We start from the raw sequence: 22,821 nt of genomic DNA, 5'->3' as shown, positions 1-22,821 counted from the left end.
TTGAGCTGGCAATTCAAAATCATAAGGGATAAAATCTTAAGGAGGGGTGGGGCCTGGCTGGTTCAGCTGGTGGAGCATGTGACTCGATCTCAGAATTGTGAGTTCGAGCCTCACATTAGGTGTAGAGATTAGTTAAAAATAAAATCTCAAAAAAAAAGTAGTAAGTGGTAAACAGTTTTTAAAGAGGCACAAGTAAAGAAAGAGTCATGATTTATCCATCTTCCATGGTTTAGTTCAAAAGAACTCTGTTCCAACACGGTCATCTCCCCAGAGCATACACATTTCTGTATGCTGCAGGACAGATTCTTTCTCAAAGAATTGCAATCAAAACCAGGAGCCACAGACACTGATAAGGTAGTATAAGAAATTCCAAACACCCAGAAATAGGACTAAGAGTCACCTGCAGGGGCATGTGGGTGGCTCAGTGGTTGGGTGTCTGCCTTTGGCTCAGGCCATGATCCAGGGGTCCTGGGATCGAGTCCCACATCGGGCTCCCTGCATGGAGCCTGCTTCTTCCTCTGCCTGTGTCTCTGTCTCTCTCTGTGTCTCTCATGAATAAATAAATAAAATATTGTTTTTTTAAGAAAAGGGCCACCTGCAAATTCCACAATCCATCAGAGCCCATTACATAGATGCTAAAAAGGAAAAATGAGAACTTACTTGGACAAGAGTACCTCGATGGAAGCCTCATTTTCTTTCATTTTGAGAATGACAAAGTTCAGGCCCAAACTTAAATACCAGTCAAGTTTATTATACATAAAATCCAGGCATTTCAAGTCAGACACTTAGAATCCTGCCTTCACCCCACCAAGTCCAGATAAAACAAGCAAGGAAACGAACTTCCTTCTTATTCCATCTTATGCTTCATTCCTTCTCAGTATTTAACACCTTCTTGCGCTTCTACATTACAACTAACTTCCTGAGCACAATCTCTTCCTTTCCTAAACATCCCTCCTCAAAAATTATCCCTCCAGGGGTTAATATCCAAAATACATAAAGAACTTGCACAACTCTAAATAATTTGCTTACAAATAGGCAGAAGACCTGAATAGTTTTCCAAAGGAGACATATAAATGGCCAACAAATACATGAGAAGCTCAACACCACTAATCATCAGAGAAATGCAAATCAAAACCACAAAAAGATATTATCTTATACCTGCCAGAATGTCTACAATAAAACGACATTAAATAACAAGTGTTGGCAAGGATGTGGAGAAAAAGGAACCCTCTTACACTGTCAGCGGGAATGCAAATTGATACAGCCACTGTGGAAAAGTTTCAAGGTTCCTCAAAAAATTAAAAATAGAAAAATCATATGATCCAGTAATTCCACTAGTGTATATTTACCCAAAGGAAACAAAAACACTAATTTGAAAAGACATATGCACTCCTATGTTCACTGCAGCATTATTTTCAATAGCCAAGACACGGAAGCAACCTAAGTGTTCATCAATAGATGAATGGATAAACAAGATGTGGTATATTTATATATTTATACACACACACACACACACACATAAAAGATGGAATGTTACTCAGCCATAAATAAAAGAATGAAATCTCTTCATATGCAACAACATGGATGGACCTAAAGGGTATTGTACTAAATAAAATAAATCAGAAAAAGACAAATACCGTATGATTTCACTTATATGTAAAATCTAAAAAATGAAACAACGAATAAAACAAAAAAGCAGAAATAGACCCATAAGCATAAAGGAAAAACTGATGTTTGCCAAGGGGAGGAGAGTAGGGGGATGGGAAAAATGAGTGAAAGAGAGAGGGAATCTAAGTCATGAGGCTGAAAGGCACAAAGCAGGGAATATAGTCAGTGGTATTGTAATAGTGTTTGTACGATGACAGATGATAGCTACACTTGTGGCGAGCAAAGCATAACATACAGAGTTGTCCAATCACTACATTTTACATCTGAAACTAATACCCTTGTGTGTTCTTCAACTACACTTTGATTTAAAAAAAAAAAAAAAAAAACTTATTTCTATCTTCCTAGCCCAATCTCTCCTTCCACTGAACCTCCCTTTAAGTGAATCACATCACCAATGGGCAGCAAGACAAAGATAGTCCTTCAAGAAAGTAGAAGACAGCATTTGAATTCCTAACAACTGCAATTAGAGGGTACGGTGGGTGGCTCAGGGGAGGAGAACTACACAGTGTTAACAGTGTTACCTCCCTCCTTATAAAATTCTACAGGAGAACCAACAGCATCTGTGGTAGGGAGCATGATGCACAACAGGTCTCAGTAAGAAAAACGATGGTAAGAATGCAATCCAATGGCACACTGGCTGTAAATATCAAACGGATGATACAAACGGTGGGTGTTTGTGGAGAAGAGAAACAGTGACTTTGCCATGTTAAGCTACCTACTATAAAAACAGTCCAGAACTGTAAGTCATTTGACAGTGAAGCAGACAGCCAGGAACTTGTCTGGTCAAAATGGGACACAAGAAAACATTTGGAGAAAAGGATTTTGCTAATCATAAAATGTTCCCTATTTTGTAAATATTGACATCCTTGACTTTGTATTTCACTTTTACTCTTTTGCAATAGTTTCTGCTGTCAGAACTCTTGGGCACAGTGCTCATTGCTGTCCTTGTGTTCCCACCAGCTCCTGTGTCAGCAAGCTAGTCCATCCCGAGCTGGGCCACCAGCCACCAGCCAGGGTGAACTCTCTCACCTTGACCTTGCATCAACAGAAATCTTGAGTCATTTCCTGCCCCAACGATAGCATATTTCTGCTTTTACAGTATTCTTAAATATTGAATCATAAACTTTAAATGTGGTCAGGACAGCCAGCTTTTGCATTTCAACTCCCACACTACACTAAAGTGTCAGCACCTTTTTTTTTTTTTTTGCCCACTGCTGAGCTTGATGCCAAGTGAATGATTCCTTTGCCATTCTGTTAAGGGACTACACTGTGGTCAATGCACTCACTCTGTTAACTTTCTGGGGCCAGCTGGTGAGTATGTACCCAGAGAAAGGGGTGGCAGCTGGGGCCACTTTTAAAAACTTTTGGGGCCTTCTTTGATGACCATGAATCATCTTCCTTTTCAGTCTCAACTTTAAAAAACTTTCCTTTTCCTCTGAGAATCAGAAGCTTAATAGGATGTCTGCTGGGCTATGTAATAGACTCCAAAGGGAAGTGATGAAGGTTTTGGCTTGAATCATTGAACTCGAGTTGGAAAAGTAATCTACAGTAATGTACTACAGGGAGCAGTGCCTTACTAACATAACAGGATGGGCTACAGATGATCTAAAAAAATTTACTTTTCTAACTATCCATTTTTATTTTACTTTACCAAGACAGTTCTGTGAAAGCATTTATTCTGAATGAATGGTGAAGATTAAAACTAATTTATTCATGGGTCTGAACCTGTTAGAATGAATATCCTGTAAGATTTTAATTAAAATGTCCAGTAAAGAATCCACAGGGAATAAAATATAAATTATTTCCACTTTCTCCATATCCTCTCTTACATTCATCCTAAACCCTCAGCAATCTAATAAGGAGTGATTTCCGACTCCCCGCATCCTGCATCACAGCTAGAATGCCTCTGGCATGCTACACAGCCTCACCAACCAGGGGGTAAAGTGGTATCAGGAGGTGTCTCAAACAGAGGTTAACCTTTTTATCCAGAAACCTCTATCCCTCCTTCCCTAACACAGTCCTTATGGAATAGATTTTCCTAGCCTTACAATGGGGTTACATCCAAATAAACTCATAGTAAATTGAAGATATCCTAAGTTGAAAATGCATGGGATTCACCTAACCTATTGCACATCCTAGCTCAGTCTCGCTGGCCTTAACATTTAGATTAGGCAACAGTTAGGCAAAATCATTTAACACAAAACCAATCTTATGATAAAGTGCTGAACAGCTCATGTAACTTATTGAATACTGTACTGGAATGAATGCATGGGAACAGAATAATTAAGTGTATTGGCTGTTTACCCTGATCATGATCAGGTAGCTGAAGGGGAGCTGCGGCCCCCTGCCGCTGCCCAGCACCATGACAGTGTTGTACTGAAATATTGTTAGTCCAGGAAAAGATAAAATCCAAAGTGAGAGTTTTGACTGAATGTAGATCACTTTTGCACCATCATGAAGTAAAAAAAAAAAAAAATTAAATTCAACTACCATAAACTGGGGATCATCTGTACCATAATTCATCTCCCTCTTGCTGGATTGGAAGGATTGAGGGCAGAAAATTCAGAGGGTGAGCCCACAGGGTGAAGCAGGCAAGCTTCACCAACATCCCTTTGGGATCATGTAATCCTATCCCCTACAGTCCTTTCTTTGTTAGAGTCTCTGACACCTCCACCCCAGCTTATCCACCCTATCCTAGAAGTCAGTTCAAGAAATCCAGCTACCTGGGTGGCTCAGGGGTTGAGTATCTGCCTTGGGCTCAGGTCATGATCCTGGGGGTCCTGGGATCGAGTTCCACATCAGGCTCCCTGAAGGGAGCCTGTTTCTCCTTCTGCCTATGTCTTTGGCTCTCTCTCCGTGTTTCTCATGAATAAATAAATACAAAATTTTTTTTAAAAAATAGAAAGAAAGAAATCTAGCATCAATGGCATTTAATACATGTTGCTAAGATTTTACTCTTCACACAGTCTCCCAACTCTGTCCTAGGTAGTGGTTGGGATGGGAGGAGGAGTGCATGGCAAAGAAGTGTGATCTTCTTTGGAGGACTAACTCAATACCATCAGTTCATTACAAAGATGTAAAGTTTTCTTAAGTCTTCATTTCCATCACCCACAATCACCCTTCTCCTCACTTTTATCAAAATTTAGATACAGTTGACCCTTTAACAACATGGCTTTGAAGTGTGCAGGTCCACTTTATGTAGATATTTTTCTTTGATAAGTAGAGGATAATACTATAAATGCATTTTCTCTTCCTTATAATTTTCTAGTAACATTTTCTTTTCTCTAGCTTACTTTATTGTAAGAATACAACATTTTTAAGTATATAAGAAACACCTGGGTGGCTCAGTCAGTTAAGCATCTGCCTTCAGGTCAGGTTATAATCCTGGGATCCTGGGATTGAGCTCCACATCAGGTTCCCTGCTCAACAGGGGGTCTGCTTCTCCCTCCGTTCCCCCCCCAACTCATGTTCTCTCTCTCTCTCTCTCAAATTAATTAATTAATTAATTAATTATTTTTTAAAAATACAGTATAGGGGTGCCTGGGTGGCTCCATCGGTGACGTGTCTATCCTTGCCTTAGGTCATGATCTCAGGGTCCTGGGATCAAGCCCCACATCTGGCTCCCTGCTCAAGGAATCTCTCTCTGCCCCTCCTCCCTGCTCATTCTCTCTCTCTCTCTCTCTCTCTCTCAAATAAATAAAATCATTATTAAAAATGCAATATATAATACTTATACAAAATGTGTTAATCAACTATGTTACTAGTAAGGCTTATTATGGTCAACAATAGGCTATTAGTAAAGCTGTATGTGGATTTTGACTCTGCAGGGGTCGGTGCCTCTAACCCTTGCATGTTCAAGGGTCAACTATATATATAACAGTAATAAAAATGGGGAGCAAGAGGGAAAAGCCATGGACATTTGACTGAGGCCTTATTTGTGCGTAAAAATGGGATACCAAGCAACCTTCTTCCTCTTCCCAAGTCTACTTCATTCCTCTTCTCATATAACCTAATAAATGCTAGACTTCACCAAGGAAACTAACTGACTTGCCTCTATTTTTGTCTCACTTGTTATTCCCTAAGCACTTGGGAGAGGAACAGAGGAGTCTGTCTTCCACATGCCTCGTAGAACCCATCCCTACCTAGTAACCTTTGTTGCACAGATGCCTGTGCTGCCATGGACAGGTTCTTACTAGGACTCACTGCTTATCTATCTTCTCAATTTTCCTTTTCCTGCTAGGGAAGTTGTTGGTCCATGCAAAGTACTAAGCCTGGACAAAGTGCTACTCTCCTTATGCTTTCCTCCTTTTCCCAACAGCTACTTCCCTGTAGAAAGGAGATAATAAAGTATCCACTTGTATCAGTTTCCCAGGGCTACTATATAAAAGCACCCAAACTAGGTGCCTTCAAAAAGGAATTTATTGTCTCAAGGTTCTAGAACCTAGTAGACCAAAAATCAAGGTTTCAGCAAAGCCATGCTCCCTCTGAAATCTGTAGGGAAATCCTAGGGGGTAAGCTTGCCAGCAATCTTTGGCACTCCTTGTAGATGAGTATAGGTGGATCACCCCAGTCTTCCATCCACATATAGTTCCATGTCTTCATATCACCTTCTGTGTCTGTATCCAATTTCCCCACACTGAATCAGGGGTCACTCTAATAACCTCATCTTAACTTGACTAAACCTACAAAGATTTTATCTCCAAACCAGGTTGCACTCTGAGATACAGAGGGTTAAGACTTTAACATATCTTCTTTTAGTGGACACGATTTAACCCATAAGACCACCTCACAGAGTTATTTGGACAATGAAAGGACATGATACAAAGTCCTAAATGTGAGACTTGAAACCAGAAAACTCCTGTGAGAAAACTTAGGCAGTCATCTCTTTGATATCTGGCTTAGGAATATTTTTCTAGATATGTTCCCCCAAGCAAGGGAAACAAAAGCAAAATTAAACTATTGGGACTACACCAAAATAAAAAGGGTTGCACAGCAAAGAAAGCCATCAATAAAACAAAAAGGCAATCCTACTAAATAAGAGAAGATATCTGTAAATGATATATCCAATTAGGGGTTACTATCCAAAATATATAAAGAACTTATACAAATCAACACCAAAAAACCTCACAGATAAAATCTGATTAGAAAATAGGCAGAGGACCTGCATAGATATTTTTCAAAAGAAAACATACAAATGGCCAACAGATACATGAAAAGAAGCTCAACACCACTAATTAAGGAAATGTAAATCAAAACTATAATGAAATATCACCTCACACCTATCAGACTGGCTAGAATAAAAAAAGACAAGAAATAACAAATGTTGGTGAGGATGTGGAGAAAAAGGAACCCTCTTACACTGTTGGTGGGAATATAAATTGGTGTAGCCTCTGTGGCCTCTGTGGAAAGCAGTATGGAGGTTCCTCAAAAAACTAAAAATAGAAAGAAATATCATATGATACAGTAATTCCACTAGTGAGTATTTACCCAAAGAAACCAAAACACTGGGATCCCTGGGTGGCGCAGCGGTTTGGCACCTGCCTTTGGCCCAGGGCGTGATCCTGGAGACCCGGGATCGAATCCCATGTCGGGCTCCCTGCATGGAGCCTGCTTCTCCCTCTGCCTGTGTCTCTGCCTCTCTCTCTCTCTCTCTCTCTCTCTCTCTCTCTCTGTCTCTCATGAATAAATAAAATCTTAAAAAAAAAAAAAAAAAAAAAAGAAACCAAAACACTAATTTGACAAGATATAAGCACACCTATATTTATTGCAGCATTATTTACAACAGCCAAGATATGGAAGTAACCCAAGTGTCTACTGATAGATGAATGAATAAAGAATATGTGAAATCTATATACATTAGAAAATTATTCAGTCATAAAAAAGAATGGAATCTTACCATTTGCAACAACACGGATGGACCTAGAGGATATTATGCTAAGCGAAATAAATCCGAGAAAAAACAAATACCATACGATTTCATTTATATGTGGAATCTAAAAAAATAAAACAAAAGCAAAAACAGGGATCCCTGGGTGGCGCAGCGGTTTGGCGCCTGCCTTTGGCCCAGGGTGCAATCCTGGAGACCGGGGATCGGATCCCACGTCGGGCTCCCTGCATGGAACCTGCTTCTCCCTCTGCCTGTGTCGCTGCCTTTCTCTCTCTCTCTCTCTCTCTTCCTCTCTCTCTGTGATTATCATGAATAAATAAATAAATAAAATCTTAAAAAAAAAAAACAAAAAAAACAAAAGCAAAAACAGACCCATAAATACAGAGAAACACTGATGGTTGGTAGTGGGGAGTGGAGGGATGGGCAAAATGGGTGAAGGCAAGTGGGAGGTACAGGTTTCCAGTTGCAGAATGAGTAAGTCATAGGAATGAAAGGCACAGTGTAGGAAATACAGTCAATGGTGTCGAAATGGCATTCAATGGTGACAAGATGATTAACTAAACTTGTGATGACCACAGTATAATATATTGAGTTGTCCAATCACTATGCTGTGCACCTGAAACTAATGTAATATAGTGTGTCAACTCTACTTCAATTTAAAAAGGAAAAATGAGATAATGCATGAAAAGAGATTAGTACAGTGCTTGGCACACAATTCATGATCAATAAATATCAGCTAACATTAATATTGCTCTTACTGTTATTATTAACTGGTCATGCAGTCTTTCTGTCCCATTGCATCTTTGCTTAAAAAGCTTTAAAAACAAGTCTTTATAGCAATTGAGTTTCAGAGAAGAATATTCTAACTATTGTAAAATATATATAACCTCCAAACTCCTTGGTAAAGGAAATAATTCCCATGGTTTGTTGGATAGTAAATTATAGAACATTCTTTGTTCTATCCATCGAGCTCTGAAGCATCAAGGAAGCATGGAATGTAGAGCAGTGTAGGAATCAGTAAAGAAAGTCCTCTAAAGAATCTGCTTACAAATGAATTTCTAAGTTCTTTTGGTTGGAAGAAAAAAATTTGGATTCTAACCTGACATTCTCCCTACACTGCCACAAAGAATATATGTCCATATTTTTAAAAATAGAAATCCATTTAGAACAACATACACACAGCATTAGAAAACCAGAAGCCAACGAACCAATTAATTAACTGCTAATGGTCTAAGGAGCAGAGACTTATATTTAAAGAAAAAAGACAGGGGCACCTGGGTGGCTCAGTGGTTGAGTGTCTGCTTTGGGCTCAGGTCATGATCCCAGGGTCCTGGGTTCAAGTTCCACAAAAGGCTCCCCGTGGGGAGCCTGCTTCTCCCTCTGCCTATGTATGTTTCTGTCTCTTTCTCTGTATCTCTCATGAATAAATAAAATATTTTTTAAAATAAAGAAAAAAGACAGGTGATCACTCTTAGTTTTAAAATATATTTCAGAGACTAAAATATATTCATAGTTCTACAACAGTGACCATTAGTCACAACCAAGGCATTGCTGCAACATCAGCATGCTCTCCTTTGCACTAATAAAGCTTGTTTTGATTTGGATCTTCTTGGAACAACAAAAGGTAGTGTGTGTGTCACTACCCAGATCCCCATGCATTTTGCTAAGTCATTTTTCTACCAAAACAACACTCAGAGCCTCATCAATCCTCGCTGCCAACTATATTGCATAATTCAGTACTTATCTTGACCTAACTAGCAAATTCAGGACTCCAACCAATCTTGCTTTGGCTTGTTCACTTGGTCTTTGGCTGATTCTCTGGAACCATTTGTAACATAGTGCCTCTGAGCAATACCTGCCCTGTACTTTCCCCATTATATGTAAGGACTTGAAACAGAACATCCTCATACTTGCCTGTAAGTAAGTCCACAGGTATACAAACAATAAGTTTATGTGTCTTTTCAAAAATCTTGATTTTTTTTTTTAAAGTCGTACCTACTGTTACAAAAACAAACTGTTTTGCAGCTTGAAAAACTTTTTGGCCGACAACGGGACAGTTTTGCCTTTCCCAGTGCTGGGGAAGAGGGCTTTCCTGTTTTCCACAATAGAAGAACAAACTGGAAGTCCTGAGAAATAAAGTGGTGCTGTCCAGAATCTGTAGCACCCTAGTGGCAATAGGACACCAGACCCTTGTGCTTCTCTCTGCCTCCCTGGAAGGGGTGAGCCCACAAAGGTATGCCATCCTGACCTAACACACTCTGACACCCAAGACCCCAAAAGAGACCAGGTAGTCCGGGTGGAAAATGGGAAAACACAAACTGCTGATCCCTTTCTTCCTTTGCCTCCAAATTCTGCTCAGAGAATAGTAGAACCGTCATTCATCTGGGTCCGGTCTACTTCAGGTGGCAATTTGCAAACATTTCCAAAAACACAACTTCAATGTTTCACATCTAATAGATAGACTTAGCAGTCTAAAATTTGTAAAATTTCAGTTAGGCCAAATCAACTAGCAGTTGTTGCATTATGAGTATTGAAATATGGACAATGAAACATCAGCATGTTTGAAAAGGAAAAGAGGAAAAAAAAAAAAAAGAAAAGGAAAAGGGGGGGACGCCTGGGTGGCTCAGTGATTGAGCGCCTGCCTCCTGCCCAGGGCATAATCCTGGAGTCCCAGGATCGAGTCCCACATTGGGCTCCCTGCATGGAGCCTGCTTCTTTCTCTGCCTCTGTCTCTGTCTCTGTCTCTGTCTCTGCCTCTTTCTCTCTCTCTCTCTCTCTCTCTGTGTGTGTCTCTCATGAATAAATAAAATCTTTTTAAAAAAGAAAAGAAAAGGAGGAACCCAACTTTATTCACGTGGCTGAAGAACAGAGGCGGCCAACAAGACTGAGTTTCTAGTGGCTATCAGAGCTTTAAACCAGTCAATGTATGTAAAGACATACGATGAAGTGCAAGGAATTATACCAATGAAAATATTATCATCTAATCTCCACAGCAGCACCTCTTAGAATAAGTGATATGATCAGCTAAAAATCTCTTAATGTTTTAAGGAGTGAATTAGTTCTATTTGCCTCCCCTCTCAGCGTATGGAAGTTCATCCACCACGGAAGGCATCCTGCCTTCTGAAGACACAAGGTCTGGAATGCACAGCTCTTCGGTGACATGACAAGCTTAGAAGTCCTTTGATACAGAATGTGGGGGTTACTGACATTCTGTTCTGTTGAAACAGCACATAGTTCTTTGCTAATGCTCACGTTACATCACATGGATTTTACTGTATCTTTCATGTACCATTTATGAATCATTTGATACCTATTTGTTTTAAAGCTCATCATATAGTCTCAATTTCATAATAGCCTAATCAAGGCAAATCACCACATGCATCAGTGTTATGAGGGGCTTTCATTAAGTTACCACCTGGACCCCACATGTTACAGAAGTTGGAGCAATATGCTGCAGAAGGCAGTAATGACTCTTCCCCAGTAGACTATATCCTAACGCTACACTTTGGTGGAAAGTTTTCAATTAAACTGTAATTCATGAAAAAATATGCCTTGAAAATTAAATGTTTTCTTTCCAGTAGAAAATGTTCATTTTCTATAAATGCTTTTATAGATTTTTCCAAAGATTTCAAATTCCTTCCGGTTTTCTTCAGATGGATAAATTAATGTCCCCTAAAATAAAAATGCATGTAAATGGCAAATTTATTCATTACAAGCTTACAACTCTTCCTCCAGCCACAGTGAATCCCATTTTCTACTATATTCACACTGAAATGTGTCCAGTAGGGACACTCCCATATGATACTTTTAGAAATTCTTGATTGGAGACTGAAGACTCCTAATTAAGATGCAAAGACCCAGAATAAATGACTGGCAACCCTGACAGAAACAGCGGTTAATTCAATAAAACCCTGGGAAAAAGCTTTACAAAAAAGCTCAAGATAATGAAAATAGATTTAGTACATTCATATGAGTCCAACACTCAAAAAATAAAATCATTTAGTGGATGCTTTCGATATTTTACATGTTTCTACCAAGTCAACTACTAAAAAAAAACTCATTTTATTGCAGTTTGAACATTATTTAAACAGAAAATATGTTTTCATTACAAATCTCTTCTTGCCTCCAGAAAAACCAGCCTCGTTACAAATTTTTTTTTTAAGATTTTATTTATTTTTTCATGAGAGACACAGGCAGAGGGAGAAGCAGGCTCCATCCAGGGAGCCTGTTGTGGGACTCATCCCTGGCCTCCAGGATCATGCCCTGAGCCAAAGGCAGAAGCTCAACTGCTGAACTACCCAGGCACCCCACTAGTCACAAATTTTACACATTCTCTCAAGGATAGAGAATATTTTAACAAATATCTCCTAACATGTAACCTGAAGGTTAACACTTTGAAGCATTTATTTTTTAAATTAAAATATTTATTTATTTGAGAGAGAGAGAGCACAAGCTTGGGAGGTGAGAGATGAGGGAGGAGGAGAGGGAGGAGAGGCAGTCTCCCTGATGAACGGGGAGCCCTATGCAGAGCTCAATCACAGGACCCTGAGATCATGACCTGAGCCCAGGCAGATATATTATTAACCGACTGAGCCACCCAGGTACCCTTTTATGCATTTATTTTTAAGTCATGTATTTTAAAAAAGGCATCTGACATAAATTAAATCAAGTTAATATCAATTGAGCATGTGGAATCAGATCATCCCTCCATCTACAGATGAAAAGTGAAAGGAAATTAATTCACATTCTAACTAAAGGAGATCCAGTTATTAATATTTAATAAAAATGAACATTTATGATCTGCTTATGATAACATTTATGATACGCCATGCAGTTTTAGTGGTTCAACTCCCCTTCACTATACTTGATGATGCCTATGGCTATCGTGCTTATTTTACAGATATGGAAACTGAGGCACAGAATGGTTAAGGAAGTTGCCAGATCACACATCCACTAAATATGTGAAGCCAGGATTTGAACTCAAACAGTCTAAACTATTCCCTTTGTTCTTAACTACTTTACAAAACAATCTTTCAGTTTTCTAAGATATTTAATTTTTTTTGTTTTTTTCTAAATGTTCAGAATTACTGTTACTCTTCTCTGTTTAAAACTAAAAAAAAATTGTTACTTTTTATCAAGACTTCATTTTTTTAGACTAGTTTCGGATTCATAAAACTGCGGGAAAGGTGCAGGGATTTCCGTGTATCTCCCACCTCCACACATGCAGAGCCTTCCCATTAGCAACATCTACAGTACGATTGTGATTTATAAGAAGATATTATGTACTTGGTCTTCCTTCCAATCCTGGCACGGGCTCCTAAAACTCTTAGAATTTCTGGAGTATAGGACTATCTTCCTTAGTTCACAGGAGTCCCTTTAGAGCACACCTGAGTTTATGCTAATGAAGTGCCTTGGGGTGGGGCTACTAGAGAGCCTCAAGATCTGGCTGGTTACCTGAAAGACCAGAAGATCAGAGGGTAGGAATGTTTAGCATCAACCCACCTACCCTCCACTTCCAGGTAGGGGAAAGGCACTGGAGATTGAATTCAATCCATAGCCAATGGCCAATGATTTAATCAATCACACCTATGTAATAAAGCTTCCATAAAAACCCAAAAGGACAAGGTTCAGAGCACTTCTAGATTGTGTTCCATAACACAAGGTGTTATGGGGAGTGGCACTTCAGAGAACATGGGAGCTCCCACATACCTTGCCCTGTGCATCTCTTTCATTCGGCTATTCCTGAGTTATATCCTTTATTATAAATAGGTGATCTATTAGATAAACTAGTTAATCTAGGAAGTAAATTGGTTTCCTGAATTCTGTGAGCTGCTCTAGCATATTAATCAAACAAGAGGAAGAAGTCATGGAACCTCCGGTTTGTAGCAGTGTGTAAGCAGCACAGGTAGCAACCTGTGATTGGCACTCAAGTAAAGATAGTCTTTAGGACTGGGCCTTTAAACCTGTAGTAGATAGCTCCAGACTTGAGTCATATTTGTGGTCAGTGTCCACTGAGAAGTGGACGATTGCTTGTTGTGTTGAAAAAACCCATCAGGTGATGCCTGGGTGGCTCAGATGGTTGAGCATCCAGCTCTTGATCTCAGCTCAGGTCTTGATCTCAGGATCTTAAGTTCAAACCCTCCATTGCTGTTGTTAAAAAACAACAACATCAACAAAATCCCGTTAGATCCACTCTAGTAGTACATTTATTACAACTGATGAACCTAAGCTGAGACTTCGTTATCACTCAAAATCCAAAGTTTACGTTATGGTTTATTCTTGGTGTTGTACATTCTATGTATGGGTTTGCACTAATTTATAATGACATGCAGCCACCACTATAAAAATCCTCTGTGCTCTAATTGTTCATCCCTCTGTCCCCCTTAAACACCTTCCAACCATTAATCTTTACCCTGTCTCCATTGTTTTGCCTTTTCCAAAATGTCACAGAGTCAGAAACATTTTCTCATCAGCTTCTTTCATTTAGTAATATGCAGTTAAGGTTCCTCCATGTCTTTTGATAGCTTGATAGCTCATTTCTTTTTAGCTGAAAAATATTCCATTGTCTGGATGAACCACAGATTATTTACCCAATTACTTACTAAAGGACCTCTTGGTTGCTTCCAAGTTTTAGAAATTATGAATAAGCTGCCATAAACATCCATGAGTGTTTTTGTGTGAACATAACTTTTGAACTTCTTTGGGTAAATACCAAGGAGCACAACTGCTGGATCAAATGTTAATATGTTCAGTTTTACAAGAAATCACCCAACTGTCCTCCAAAGTGTCTGCATCATTCCCATTAGCAATGAATGAGAGATTCAGTTACTCCACATCCTCGTAAGCATTTGTTGTTGTCAGTTTTCCACATTTTGGCCATTATTATAGGTGTGTAGCAATATCCCATTGTTTTCGTTAAAAAAAATTTTTTTAACCCTGGGTATTTCCAAACAAACACATCTGTAGAATTACCAATGGTTTGCTTTGTAAGTGAAGTATTTTAAATCCTCTAAAAATGAGTATAAGCCTATAGCAAAGATACTTATTCTTAAACTAGAATATTCCTTTCTTCTACAAAAACTTTAATATTGAAACACTGTATTTTTAAAAGCACCTCAAAAAGCTTAGAAACATTTTTTTAGCTCTAATAAAAAATGTGGTGGTTGATAACAAGTCTTAAGCAAAAGTATTAAAGCCCAGGTGCCTGGCGGGCTCAGCTGGAAGAGCATGCAACTCTTAATCTTAGGGTTGTGAGTTCAATCCCCACATTGGGTGTAGATTTCTTAAATATATAAACTTTAAAAAAAAAGTTTTTTTATCCCACAAAATTAACTGGGATAATTTTTTAAAGTAACTAGAGTTCAGCATATACATTCTAAGATTTTTTTCATTCTGCTCTTCAATGGCACCTTTTTTTTCCCATGGGACTTTTCATTAAAATTACAATTATATGCATTTTTCTTTCACTTAAAATTCCACTATTCCTGAATACCAAGAGGAAAATGAAGCTATAACCAAGCACAGGGTCACAGGTAGACACACTAGACCCTCCTCACCCTACATCCTATTAAACCAAACTAAGGAACAATGGATGAAGCACCAAAATTAACTGAATCAAACCCCGCATGGAGCCTACTTCTCCCTTTGCCTATGTCTCTGCTTCTCTCTCTGTGTTTCTCTCATGAATGAATAAATAAAACCTTTAAAAAAAATACAAAAAAACAAAATTGAATCAAATCTGCATCACAGACACCAAGGAGAGCCACAGTGTCCCTCTATGATGGAGGGCACAAGAGTTGAACAGCATTCATTATAGATATGAATGTATTCATGTTTTTACCAATCATCTTAGAGAGGTGAAAGATAGGCATGCCTGGGTGGCTCAGTCGGTTAAGCATATGCCTTTGGCTCAGGTCAGGATCCCAGATTCCTGGGATGGAGCCCCATGTAGAGCTCTCTGCTCAGCAGAAGCCTGCTTCTCCCTCTCCCCCTACCACTCCCCCTGCTTGTGTGCACATGCACTCTTTCTTTCTGTCAAATAAATAAATAAAATCTTAAAAGAAAAAAAAAAAAAAAAGAAAGGTAAAAGACAGCAAGAGAGCCCTTCAGAAAAGAAAGAATACTGATTACAGAGAGGAAAAACTCCCATTATCAAGCTTTTGTCTTCTGAATGTCAGAGATACCATGAAGCCTAGGTACCCAGTGTCTGTGCTAGAGTGTCTCTATCTCCTGACTTGACTTGAAGAAAAAATATAAGCTAAGTTATCTCAATGAAGCATCTCATCTCATGAAGAATTAATGCTATCCAGTGAATTGTTCCATATTATGGAACAAAAGATGGGACACCAGACAGCTGGCCAGGAGCACAGCTAATGCTACCATTTTCGAGTCTCATTACCAAAAGCAAATGAATAAATAAACGAGCAAAGTATCTGAACAATGATGAATCCAAATGGTCACAAAAATACATTTTACCTCAAAATTAGTCCAAAGGTTTGGTTAATCCTTACAGTGCCAATCTTAGTCCATACTCACTGGTATTAAATGGCATAGTTAACTCTTACAACCTTAGCCTCTATCCACTTAAACTCATTACTCCGAGATCAATTTTATTTCTACTGTATGATAAGAACGTGTATAAACCATGAGTAAGGGACATCTGGGTGGCTCAGCAGTTGAGCGCCTGCCTTCAGCTCGGGTCGTGATCCCAGAATCCAGGATCAGGTCCCGCATTCGGCTCCCTGCGAGAAGCCTGCTTCTCCCTCTGCCTGTGTCTCTGCCTCTCTCTCTGTCTGTGTCTCTCATGAATAAATAAATCTTAAAAAAAAAAAAAAAAAAACATGAGCATCATATATCACTGTGAGATTATTATGGTTTAGTCTGAAGCAAAAAGCACTCTTAAAAATAATACATTAGACAAACTACTAGTTACAGGTTTTCTTAAGCCTTTTGTAAAACTGAGCTTACAGATTTGCTTCTGAATCAATATGCACAACTGGATATTTCCTTCTACTTTGCTGTTCTCTGGAATTGGCTTTGAGAAGATGGAATTAAAGATCGTTTCGCTATAACACCATGTGCATATTGCTACAAATAATAATTCCCCTCTTTAAGGAATTTAACCCAATAGATTTAATACAATAGAAAAACACAGGTAGATAGACAATATGTATGTATCTATGTGCCTAAATATGTTTTTCTTTAGAACAAAAAGAATCCTAAGACTACAACACCTCTAAATATCTCTTGACCTAACACAGCCTACTTGTGAGCTTACGAGAATCACCAAAAGACAAGTACCATGGAGCAATCCTTGATTATTTAGAGATACTGAGCAAAATATGGGGACTAACGGAAGCCAGATACATAACTTGATCTGTCTCTAAACATTAAGCCCAGGTTCTCACCATGGCCAACTCATCACCCACCAAAGTTACTTTTGTAAAACACGGAAGGGAGGAAGGGATCATCCTGTCAGGTGTCAATTTCAAATTCTGCAACAGCTTCTCACTGGTGTCCACTGAATAACTGCGCCCGCCTCAGTGCCCGCCTCAGTGCTCGGGCTATCTCGGCTTTATTCCCCTTGGCTCTGCCCAGCAAACCCTCCTTCCCTTCTTCCTTCCTTCCCCCTCACTGGAGAACACCTCTCAGGGAAGGCCTAACTCACAGCCTCGGTCCAAACTGAATGGCATTTCTGGGAAGCGGCCTCCGGCTGCACCCCGGCCACCCCGGCCCTCACCCTGTCCCCCTGGCTGCCTGTACACGCCGCCCTGCCCACTGCACTGTGGGGACCTAGTGCTTCTTTACAGGAGGGACGAGGGGCTACTGCAGTTTCTCCTACAAAACTACATCTTTCTGGAAGCCAGGAGCAAGTGTCGCTAGTATTTAGCCCAACAGCTTAAGCAAAAAAAGTTGGCAGCCAATAAATGTCTCCATAGATATGTGAAAGAATAAACTACTCAACTACAACTAGGAGTTAATTTCTGGGAAACAACACAGGATGCAAACGTCAGCTCCTGTTTACTGTGTGTGATTTTAAGACACCCATGGGCACGTCTCCACTGTAAAATGGGGACAGTAATGTTCATTGGCCACAAGAGAATCTAGGAAGGTAAGTATGGGAAGGGCCCAGGCCAGTATTGGGACTCGGTGCTTGGACACGTTCCCTCCTCCTCTCCCTTCTCTTGCTCTTCCTGCCCCGCCCCCACTCCCACCCGCTGCGTTCCACGGCCAGAGTTGGAGTAAACAGTTAAAAACTAGAATGCGAGTAGTAAGCCAGGTGAAAGAGGGAAGGGCAACAGGTAGAGCATGGCCCATGAAGGCTCTAAGTCAGGGGAAGAGGGGCATCAAAGGCCACTGTAGGGCAAGGGAGTCTTCCTATTGCAAAGGACTTAGTGACTCCAGCCAGAATGATGAGACTTAATTTTGTCTCTGGCAAACAACTGAAAATCAGGAGGCCAGAGTTCCGGTCCCTACTCAGTACCTTGAGCCTCTAATTCCTCCTCTAAATGAGGGGGTGGAGGGCTCGCTTCCAAGGTCCCCGATCCCGGTGTTCCAGCAGCCTGCGGCTTCACTTATAAAAATCACAAGGCTTTAAGCTGGTGGACAGGAACATAAAATTAAGATGAAGTCAGAATATTTGAAATTGGGACTGACTCTTAAATTCCAAGACCTAAAATTAATTAAGTCATTAGCTGGTCAGCGAAGCAGGAGACGCCACCCAAAGGATATGTAAATTAATGCTTTCAAAGGAGTTTGCATTTTAAAAGCCCCCTAGGGCTCTTACTACCACCTGCCCCGCCCCCTTTGCCTAAAACTACAAAGCAAAGGAGGAGTGTTGGGGTTGTTGTTTTTTTTTTTTTTAAGGAGTTTCTTCAGTAAATAGCAAAACTGGCAAACCTAACCATTTTTGGAATGAAGCCTACTACATATTTTTTTGTGGCTTCTATTGGAATAAGAATGGGGGAAGGTCCACAGTTATCTCCATACAATGGATATTCTCTCAGCACTGCTAGGAAATGGGTGTAAATTGTAGGAACAGAGCAGGGAGGAAATATAAGGTTTGGGGGAGGTGCATCTTGCAGGATCTTGCAAACAATAGGTACTCACTAACTAACTCCCTTCTGCTCCCTTCCCAGTTAGCAAGTAGCTTTAAAGGATTGGCTCAGCTTTTAGAAACCCTCCAATTCTGAAGGAAAAATAAGAACCATCACATCTTACCCAAATACATAATCAGTGCTGAAAAAGTGACCTACCGTATCTAATAACCTTAGCAGTTCCTACTTTGAAAAACAACTACGCTCCTCCCCCTCTCCCCAAAAAAAGGAATGTTGTGTCTGTAACAAGGAGTAAAGATAAAAGAGTGAAATCCCACAGGATCCTAACTTGTTTTGCACTTCTCCGCAGAAATGTAAGCATGTCCTCGTGAAAGGTGACATGCTTTGAAAACCCAGGCAGACCACATGTTGTATGGAGTTAGAGAACAGAAGAACACATTTCACAAGAAAGCCATGGTCTGATAGCTCAGGGTTTACAAACATTTCACAATTTGCCATTACCGTTTCCAGTGGAAGCACCAGGATTTTGGTTTGCATGATGAATCTGCTCAAGCGATAAATTCAAGCAAGAGTAGAATTTATTAATGTCTTCATAAACACACCCCATCACAGTGGGTACGGTCTCTACAGAACTGGATTTTGATGTGGTTCCTGCATTTAAGAAGTATATACTATTTTCCTTTTCCATTCAATAAAACCATGTCCTCAGGATCCTGTGAATCCCAAGCACTGGAGATTAAAAAGTATAAAATACTGACCCTGCCCTCCAGGCACTCACAGTGGCTAGTGTTCCAGTAAGCTCCTTTTCTCCTAATTCTCTATTTACATACTCACTTACTAGCATGAATTCATTCTAGCACAGCCAGAACATTTTCATGCCATAAATTATACTATTATTTCTTCTCTAAATAAGCATTTTGTTAACAATTGTATAAAGCAACTGGTTGGTTCAGAACTGTGCAGGACTGAATTAATTTAAATGTAAAATGTGTCCTAATGAACTCAAACAACCATCCCATATTTATGGAAATCTATGCCTCTGGGGCAACACCCTTCAGAGGGTTAGAACCTACAAAATCCTGGGGGCGGATGCTCAGTGCCTCTCAAGTGGGAAAAGGGAGTTGTGTCATTCAGCTAAAAGAATGAAGAATGTTTAACTTAATAGGCTTGGAGGATTGAATTCTACACTTAGAGGAATCTTTTTTTTTTAAGATTGATTTATTCATTCATTCATTCATTCATTCATTCATGATAGAGGTAGAGAGAGGCAGAGACACAGGCAGAGGGAGAAGCAGGCTCCATGCCGGGAGCTGGACGCAGGACGCAGGACTCGATCCCAGGACTCCATCTCAGGACTCCATCCCGGGACTCCAGGATCGCGCCCTGGGCCAAAGGCAGGCGCCAAACCGCCGAGCCACCCAGGGATCCCCCATTTAGAGTCTAAAAAGTAAAGCAGCCACTGTGCCTGAAATCTTGTATGTTTGGATTTATAATTCCAATACCTCTACTCCCCTCAAGTTGAGTACTTAAAAAGAACCTTCCAAGTAGCATTTTCCTAAAATACCAGATGTAATTACATGTCTACTATGTTGATCTGGGATAGTTAACTGTGGAGTATCACGGCATCCCCTATTTGCTGGTATAGATAAGAGTCAGAGAACCGGGGTACAGTCTGTCATTGTCACCAAGGTGTGCGTGCCATTGGGCAAGTCACTTCACCTGTGTAGGCTGATAGACTGCAAAATCTTATTTTAAAAAAAGGAAAGAAATGCAATCTTTTATCTCAGAAAGAATAGAGAAAGTCAACTGTCAATTTTGTGTCTTGATATATTTCTAGAAAGACCGTTTCCTCTAAACATGGGGATGAGAGTTTTCTAAAAGCAGATTAAAGATCCTCTTAACCCGGTGACTTTTTACAGACGTGCATAAAGCAGAGGTAAACCATATCTTCTTCTGAATTTTACAAAGGAACAATCGTGATGCCTATGTTTACCCCAAAGGAAAATATAAGATTGTCTAAAAGACGGGAAAACAGAAGTGAACATATTCTCTTTGGGATAATCATTTACATTCTTTCCAGCCTCGCACTGAACTACTGGCTCTGTAAGAAGTACATATTTTCTTTTCTCCTACATCTGCCCTTTGAATAACAGGTTTGAGCTTCTCCAGCCCCACCCCATCTTTTAAATCAGCCAAAGAACACTGCTACAACTGACCAAACAGCGCTGGAATCTGCCAGGGAAGGGAAAGCAAATCTTCAGTAAGTGCCACCTGCCAACCACCACCCCCCTCCCAAGCAACCCTGAGCCCACACTCCCATCAAGTGAGCCCCTCCAGCTCTCCCCTCCACAGTCACACCCTAGTAAGGGATGCAATGTGATGTTATCAGACCAATTTTCTCAGTGACTAAAAATTTACAGAGCAGGATCTAAGCAAGAAATAACAAGATAAGCTTCCTGCTTGACTAACTTAAAAACCTATCACTATTAACTTTAAAACATTCATTGGGTTTTCTGAAATTTCACTTACAGGCCCATATCCACCAATAAAGTTCAGAAAGTGCAAGAACTTGAGATTTTTTTAAATATACTTTTTCTAAATACTGGAGAGTGAAAAAAGCAGAAATCTTTGACCAATCATCCCTGGTTTTCTGTACAGGAATAATCATAAACACCAATGAACACCTAAAACTGAAGTAGGTGAGACTTTGGGATGTCTGGAGAGATGAAACCCAAGACTATTTCCAGGGGAAAATAATAGAGAGCTATCATTTATTGAGCACCTACTATATGCCAGTATGCTGAGCGCTAGATATACATCTACATAACTAAACCTCAGAGAACCTAAGAAGCAAGGTAATGTAACTGAAGATCTCATTTCTTTGCCTCATTCTGCAGGTAATGAAACTGAAGATCAGTGAGGTTGGACACCTTGGCCAAGGTCATGCCGTCAGTCAACTGGAGAGTGGGGATTTGAACCAGTCTCACTTACTCCAAAGCCCAAGTGCTTAATTCTTGTGCAAAAAAAAAAAAAAAAGGTACACTTCTCATCCCCAAAGTGTTTCTTTTCAAAAACCACACCTTCCATTAGAAAGATAAAACATCCCAGAGTAAATATAGAGCCTTTTCCGACAACTGCCAATTCTAAATCTTTAAACTAAAATCGATTTTTTAAATAAAAGTGTGGATTAAGATGTCTGACTGTAATAACCCCCAGCCATCTGATTCCCATCTACCTGCCTATCTGCAGCTGCACCAAAGCGCATCTACTAATTCCCCGGGGCTCTGAACCCCGCACAAGTTAAAGCTTCATCCTCAGTGCCTAAGAACTATTTTTCAGAAATTATGCCAAAGCCATGGGCGGTTTTAGTTACTGGGCACTTCAAACTACATGACCATACAGATTTCGCTAAATAAGTCCTATTGTTTTCAGTCCCAAACATAAAACAACAGATATCCTGTAATTCTACAAGTCGAAAAACTGCAAACGGAGTAAGTACACTTTCTGGTGGTTAAGAAGATGGGTTTGTTTTCCTCTCGTGGTTGGACAACAAATGAAGAGAGAAACAGGAGGAACACCAGCCTCCTCCCCAACCCAACCGGGAGAGCACAGCAGCTAAACACTATGTATTTACACCGACTGCTTGAAGCAGCCTTTCTAGCCCTTTGCACGCCAGCAGGCACACTCAGCAGGTGTCCCGGAGTGAACTGGCCGCTGCCGTCCCCGACGGTTGCAGAGCCCTCGAGGATGTGATCTGGGGCTGGTTAGTTTTTAACTCGGGTTTGAAATCCTGGACCGAGTGCGTCAAGCCCGGGGACCTGGGGGGAGGCCGCCGACCCGGAGCAGAGGGCTCGCCGGGCGCGGAGGGGGCCGTCCCGCACCTGGGGGTGCGCCCCGCCCCGCCCCGCCCGCCCGCGCCCGCCGGCTCCAGGTAACTCACCAGGATGCCCATCACGTCGGTCCAGAGCCGGGAGAACGCCTCGGACATGCCGGCGCGCCCCTCGGGCTCGGGCTCGGGCTCGGGGTCGGGGTCTGGGTCGGGCTCGGGCTCGGGCTCGGGCTCGGGCTCGGGCTCGCGCCCCGGGCCGGCCGCTCCCGCGTCCTCCATGGCCGCGTCCCGCGCGCGCGCCGGCCGTGCGTCCCGGGCCCCCGAGCGCCCTCGCTCCGCGCCCGCGCGCCGCCGCCCCCGCCGCCGGTCCCCGCCCGCCG

The 22,821-nt window shown here is 40.8% G+C and overlaps 1 protein-coding gene across 5 annotated transcripts in view; it reads right to left on the bottom strand.

Annotated features, from left to right (window-relative positions):
- Positions 1-22,821, bottom strand: part of SASH1 (SAM and SH3 domain containing 1) — a 331,377-nt gene that overhangs the window by 174,046 nt on the left and 134,510 nt on the right. For 2 of the 5 annotated variants that reach the window (XM_025422516.3, XM_025422517.3), the window contains exon 1: positions 22,553-22,735. The exons of the other annotated variants lie outside the window; for them this stretch is intronic. In XM_025422516.3, the coding sequence (XP_025278301.1) occupies positions 22,553-22,720 (168 nt within the window). In that variant the 5' untranslated portion in view covers positions 22,721-22,735. Of the gene's footprint in view, positions 1-22,552; positions 22,736-22,821 lie in introns of those variants that run through there. 5 annotated transcript variants of the gene reach the window in all.

Source organism: Canis lupus, chromosome 1 (genome assembly GCF_003254725.2).
Source record: "Canis lupus dingo isolate Sandy chromosome 1, ASM325472v2, whole genome shotgun sequence".
NCBI classification, from domain to species: Eukaryota; Metazoa; Chordata; class Mammalia; order Carnivora; family Canidae; genus Canis; species Canis lupus.
This window is presented reverse-complemented; position numbering and strand designations above follow the sequence as displayed.